This window comes from Cryptotermes secundus, unplaced genomic scaffold (assembly GCF_002891405.2).
Source record: "Cryptotermes secundus unplaced genomic scaffold, Csec_1.0 scaffold5272, whole genome shotgun sequence".
Taxonomy (NCBI): domain Eukaryota; kingdom Metazoa; phylum Arthropoda; class Insecta; order Blattodea; family Kalotermitidae; genus Cryptotermes; species Cryptotermes secundus.
The window spans coordinates 1-6,585 of record NW_019738453.1 but is presented as its reverse complement, the minus strand read 5'-3'; the positions used below and the strand labels follow the sequence as shown (position 1 = coordinate 6,585).

Genomic DNA, 6,585 nt, shown 5'->3' with positions numbered 1-6,585 from the left:
CGGTTCAACTTCTAAGGTTTCTGGCCGATTAGGTCGATCATATAGTTCTGTAATATACTTTTCCCAAATTTTCAGCACTTGCCTCTGATCTACTATTCTATTCCCCTGGGAGTCTTTGATGCCAACATTTTGAATCCCATGATTCTCTTTCCATCCTAGTCTTTTGTCTTCATGTACATCAAATCTTAAAGTCCTGTTCTTTGAAATTCTATGATCTCATTACATATCTTCTCAAAATATTCCTTTTTGGCCCTGTCCATGGCTCTTTTCAATTCATTCCTCAGTCTCCTCTATTTCCTCCTGCCTTCTTCATTGTTGACATTCTTCCATTTCCTTCGCTCCTCCATTTTACTCATCATCTCCTGTGTAACCCATGGTTTTCTTGCTATCTTCTCAACTTTACCTACCAAATCACTGATAGTATCTAACATGCATTCTTTTATATCGTTCCACTGCGCTTCAGCATTTCCGCTTTCACCTTCAATTGCACCGAGTTTCTCTTCTAGAGTCTCTTGCACGCTTTGTCTTTGAGCATATAACTTCTCCAAATCCCATCTGGGTGTGCGCTTTCGAAATCTTATAATTTTCTTCAACGTGGTTCGGAACTTGGCAACCAATAAATTGTGGTCAGAGTCAATGTCTGCCCCAGGAAGCGTCTTCACATCCTTCACACTGTTTCTGAATCGATGTTTCACAAGGATGTAGTCCAGCTGATGCCTCCTCCAATCCCCAGGTGCCTTCCATGTGTAAATTCTTCTCTTTGGCTTCTTGAACCAAGTGTTGGTAACAATCAATCCATTTCGTTCACAAAAGTCAATAAGCATTTGACCTCTGTGATTCCGTCTTCCTAGTCCATGTGATCCAACAATATTCTGATATGGTTCATCTCCAACAATGCTATTCCATTCTCCCAATATGATGCTGTTTGTGTCTCCTCTTCCATCTTCCTGAAGAATTTCTTCAATTGTGTCATACACTTTTTCCACTTCATCGTCTTCATACTCTGATGTTGGCATGTACACTTGTATAATCAGTATATCTACCGGTTCTGCCTTTAACTTCAGAGCAATAATTCTGTCATTACAAGCAATCTTCTTAACAACACTCCTCACTACACTTTTATGCACCACTATTGCCACACCTCTTTCAGCCCGTTCACCTCCGGAATAATACACTGTATAATCACCGCTTCTTATTTCACCTTGTCCTTTCCACCGCACTTCGCTGACACCTAGAACAGACACTTCATTCTTCTGCATTTCCGTTTTCAAATTCTCCAATTTTCCTGCTTGATTCAAGGTCCTTACATTCCATGTTCCAATCTTGTATCCATGATGTTTCTTCTGATCTTCGCACTTTTTCTTGTTGTAACGCCTGCATGACATTTCCTCTAGAAACACACCCCCCCAGAGATTTTCTTTCATATCTACCAAAAATAACATCAGCAGCATATGCTAATATCTTTAGAGATCCATGGAGTATGGTACCTCTTACATCCAGACTGGTCTCTCTTACAACATTCTCTGGGGCTAGATTAAACAAAAGGCATGACAGTGCACATCCTTGTGTGAGTCTCAGAAAATTAAGTTATTCCATTAAATTTTTTAACTCTGCATCTTACAGTTTTGAGAATAGGATCCACTACACATGTAAGTTTTCTGGGGACATGAAATTCCTCCCCCCCTCCTTGGTGTCTCCACCTTATCGTGGTGAGGGGGTTTGAGTATGCCGAGGACCCTATACCAGCTATACCAGCGGTAGCATAGCTACAGGCAGGGCCTCCCTTGCTGGACAGATCAAAGTGTAGGCATCAGACGAAGAGAGACACCGAAAACTGATGTCGGAAGCAGCGTCATCAGCAGCGACTTGAAGCACAGAGCAAATGATGCTCGAGATAGCAACAGGCGTGACCAGAGTGGTTTGAACGGCTGTTGTACTGCGATGTGGAAAGCAAATGGAAAAACTACCACATTATCACTTTTCCTGGATAGTCTCTTTCCGAAAACAGAAGATCGCATTAAGTGGAGAAACTGTTTTGGAAGAGACTGTGGACCTGTCGTCTGACAGATTACTGATGATGATGATGATGATGAAATTCCTCCATAGCCTTGAAGAGCCCAGCTCTATCATTGCTGTCATAGGCAGTTTTGAGGTCTACAAACATCTAGTACGTATTAACTCCATATTCTTTCACTTTTTCAAGTAATTGTCTCACTGAATGAAAATGGTCTGAAATGGACTTTCCAGGCGTAAACCCACACTGATAATTTCCAGTACTTGTCTCTACAGTGAGTTGTAGTCTTTGAAATAGTACAACTGAGAATACTTTATATGCTGTGTTTAGCAAAGAAATACCACAATAGTTTTCACACATTATTTTATCTTTTTTTTTTTTCTTTTTTGTAGATAGGGCATATTAACCCTTCTTTCCACTGACTGGGAAATATTTCCTTTTTCCACACCTTCTCAATCAACTTCCATAGTCTGTGAGACTCATTTCGTCTACTTTAAAAGTTTGGCATGCAGTCCTTCTGGTCCTGAAGCTGTGTTATTTTTCAATTTTAACACATTGAGGACTGTTCGCATGATATCATGATTTTAGGACACGTTAGGTTGTAAGACGCTATACCTTGCTCTGGCACCACCCAACTCAGTGAATACTGTGCAATAAAACTCTTGAATGTTTACCTAGCAGTCAGTAACTTGACCTCGCTGTTATCTTAACCCACTATAAAGGAAAACGCTTTGCTTTCTTCTAGCTGTATGTATCAGCCAGTAGTTGGTGGAGTATGGATCAAGGACAAATTCTTCTCCGATGAGCTAGCTGACCTGCCTTGTGAGACGTGTAGTCATGGTGATTCAGAGAATGGCAGTGACAGGGGAGAACAAAGAATTGTGGCCACAGACAGTAAAAGTGACAGTAGCTCCGACAGTAGTGCAGGTAATAACATTGTGGGGATAGTACAAAATCTAAAAAAAAAAAAAATCACAAAAATCTAAACCCTGATTCAAAATTGAAATACAAAGCATTCAGGCACAGACTTAGTGCGACTGGGCCCATCAACTCCCAGCCTACGCTGGCCTCATGTGGACCCCCCAGGGCGACTCTTGGGTGATATGCGGAAACGTACCCTCGTGAAATTTGTGATGAGTGAACATTCCAAGGGGAAGCATCCTTCTAGGCAATGCCGTGTTTGCACAGTTCACAAAAAATGGAGTATGTCTACATTTGCAAGTTCTGTGTAATGCCACTTCACAAAGGGGAATGATTCCAGAAATATCATGCCCTCAAGCACTTCTAGGAGTAATGGGAAGTGTTCTCCAAAAATTTTTTTTTCATAAAATTAATTAGGAGATTTTATATTAATTTTTAAAGTGAACAGTCCACAAATTAGGATAGTAGGTTTAATAATGGCGGCCCCAGGGTGATTTAAATATTTAAATCGCCAGTCCTTAATGTATTAAAACTGTAAAATTCACCTCTTGCATGGTGGGTAATGGTATTTCTTCAACTTCAACAGTAGATGGTACTATCCACTGTGGGGGCATTTCCAACTTATCCTCTGTCATATCATACAGATTTGGAAAATACTCCTTCCATTTATTCAGGATATCAGCTTTATCTGAGAGAGTGTTACCATCTGTAATCCTGCAACTCAATGGTTTAGCCTGGAAGCCATCCCTCATTGTATTCACTTGCTTGTAGAACTTCCAACTGTCATATTAGTATCACATTTTTGTAGCAATTTAAGTTGTTTTTCATAATAATCCTTTTTCTTCTTATGAATCCTTTTTCCTTTCCTTTTCACATCACAGTATTCTTCTCTTGCTTGCTTACTTACTCACTCACTCACTCACTCACGGAGCTGAACCCTTCAGGAGGAACTGCCAATTCTGCAGCTACTCAAGAATTTCCCAGCATTTTATGGAACCCGAAGGTTCATTACCATGTTCACAAGAGCCCTCCACTGGTCCATATCCTGAGCCAGATCAATTCAATCCATACCATCCCACCCTATCTCTCTAAGATCCATTTTAATATTGTCCACCTACCCACGCCTTGTTCTTCCCAGTGGTCTCTTTCCTTCTGGCTCTCCCACCAATATACTATACGCATTCCTTGTCTCCCCCATTTGTGCTACGTGCCCTGCCCACCTCATCCTCCTTGACTTGATCAATCTAATTATACTTGGAGAAGAGTACAAGTTATGAAGCTCCTCATTGTACAGTTTTCTCCAGCCTCCTTCCACTACATCTCTCTTTGGTCCAAATATTCTCCCTTGTCACCATGGCATGGTGCATCCTCAGGTTGTGGATGGAGGCGATGCCCTAAAGTTTTGGAGGGAAGCTGCGAATTTATTGAATAAGCAGTCACGGACAGCCGATAAGGGGTGATCCTCCGGTTTGGGGGTCGGGTGTGGGGAAACATCTCCTCACCGTAAAAAATAATCATAATATGAAAATGAACCCAAAGCCTTGGACCTGGACGGATTCTCTTGATAAACAACCTTGGCTAAAGAAAATGGATATGATATTCTTCTGTTGCTGCTCTAGTAAATTTCTTTGAAGCGCACTCTGGCATTTCCTATTCTTTTCCACTCTCACCTGTTCACACTCTTGGTCAAACCAGCCATTCCTGAAGTCCCTTTTAGCTTTCCCAATACTTTCCTCTGCTGCAATTTTAAGAACTGTTTCCAAGTTCTTCCACTATTTTTCAATTGTCACACCTTCCCTTACCTCCTGACACAAATCCTTATTGATTTACTCATATTCTTTCCTGGCCTGTGCCTGTTTTAGGTTGCTTATATTGTATCTTATTGTATTTCTCTATTCAGAACATATTTTGACATACTGATGGTTTTTGACATTATTCTGGTAATAATAGGGGCAAAAATTGGTAGGTCAAAATGTGTTCTGAATAAAGTGACCTTCTGATTTTCTCCCTTAGCAGTTGAGTAGCTGTGCTGGAGTGATCAGCCCAGCCCAGGCTTTCATGAAGATTCTCAGTCAGTAAATCACGCTGTGTTGTACTCAACATTGTGTCAAGTTTCATTTATAATAATGGCAGGATGAACTTTTACAGGATAGAAAGGAGCTTCATTTCTACCCAGTTTGGTGTTTTCATTTTCAGTAAGGGAGTGTGACCAGCAAAGAGCTAAGTGGCTGCCTAAGTCTTTTTTTGAACACAGGTTAGTGAGCCTATGTTTTGTGATCCTTGACAATGTCAGAAGCTGGGTAAGTGCCCTCCTCAAATCAATCATACTCTTGACATGAAACAAGCCTCATGCGAAGATGATTATATAAGTTCAAAAGAACAGTTGCCAGATTGATGTCCAATTTTTTACCTCCAATTCTGTCCTTTAATCTTGAATCCTCTTTCATTATGATCTGCACTGAAATATGTTCTCCTCTTCTTGAATTCTGAACACAGGAAATCTGGGCCACATGTTGGAAGAATGTTCTGGAAGATAAGTACCTACTCCAAACCTTTAGGGACTCGTTCTTGTTTCACCTACTTTTGAAGCCTTACCCTGTCATTCCATGAAAGTGCAGTGCCTTTGCCAGGTAGTCAGCAAGCTGTTTATCCTGAAGGAATTGGAAATGGAAATTATGCATCCGGATCTTTTGCCTGTACTAGCACAACTCCATGTCCCAAATGATTTGTAACCATCATACTTGAGGCATTTAAATTGAAATGTATCATTTTAAAATTAGATGGCACATATGGTGATATTTTTTGCAGTATACATCATCATAAATCATGCATCAAATTTTTTCATTGAAATTTTGGAAAAAATGTGTGTAAGTTGTGTGATGAAACATGGAAATTTCTTAACTTCACATATATTTTGCTTTGCTGCTGATGGTTCTGTTTTCTCACCATGACTCTGCTGTGACTTTACAGGGATGGACATCCCAGGGCCACCCACGTCAATGTGCGTATTCTAGCAAGTCCCAGCAAGCATGGAACTGTACCTTCTGGCAGTTCAGGAATGATTGGCAAGCTTGGGGCACCTCACCATGAACACAGATATCTGTGCCCTATGTTCCCTGACACAGTGCAAGTCACACAGGCTCCCACAAGGCAACCTTAGCCATCTGCAAAAAGTTTTGTTAAATGGAAGCGCAATACTTCTCAAATTGCTGAGAGGAAATTCATCTGGAGGTTTGCACTGACAGTGAATGGACTGAAAATGAAGATTTGGCGAGAAAGAGTTGGAACTCGACACAAAGCAGTCCACAGTGAGCTCCATGCAAGGGGAAAGGAGAAGGTCAATCTGTGAGCTCGGCTCCTAAAACAGTTTTCACACCTCACGGTGTATTTTTTTTTCGGGACTAGAGAAGAGGAGATATTCATCCATTTTTTCATTAGTGGTATTTTATGAAGTAAAATTATTTGTCCCAAACCTTATTGAAGGGTACAAAAGTACTTTCTGTAATCCATTAAAAGATTAATGTAGAACCAAATTGGATAGCCAGTGTGTCGTTCTGTCATCTGAAACTGGTGTCATATTTTAATCATATAAGTACATGATATGTGTTAATATTGTAACGTGTTTACGTTACTGAATACGCCGTAGAGAT

At 40.6% G+C, this 6,585-nt stretch overlaps 1 protein-coding gene across 9 annotated transcripts in view; it reads left to right on the top strand.

Moving 5' to 3' along the window:
• The window catches only part of LOC111871037, a 19,103-nt gene extending 12,524 nt beyond the window's left edge, over positions 1-6,579 (top strand). For 3 of the 9 annotated variants that reach the window (XR_002843969.2, XR_002843968.1, XR_004513722.1), the window contains 2 exons: positions 5,132-5,189; positions 5,906-6,579. Coding sequence is in view for 1 of the 9 variants with exons in the window: in XM_033754074.1 (XP_033609965.1) it covers positions 3,118-3,217; positions 5,132-5,189; positions 5,906-6,095 (348 nt within the window). In the remaining 8 variants the exon portion in view is untranslated. Of the gene's footprint in view, positions 1-2,022; positions 2,168-2,898; positions 2,942-3,060; positions 3,218-5,083; positions 5,190-5,905 lie in introns of those variants that run through there. The other 6 variants (XR_004513719.1, XR_004513723.1, XR_004513721.1 and 3 more) reach the window with 6 other exon arrangements.
• The last annotated feature ends 6 nt before the right edge of the window (positions 6,580-6,585 follow it).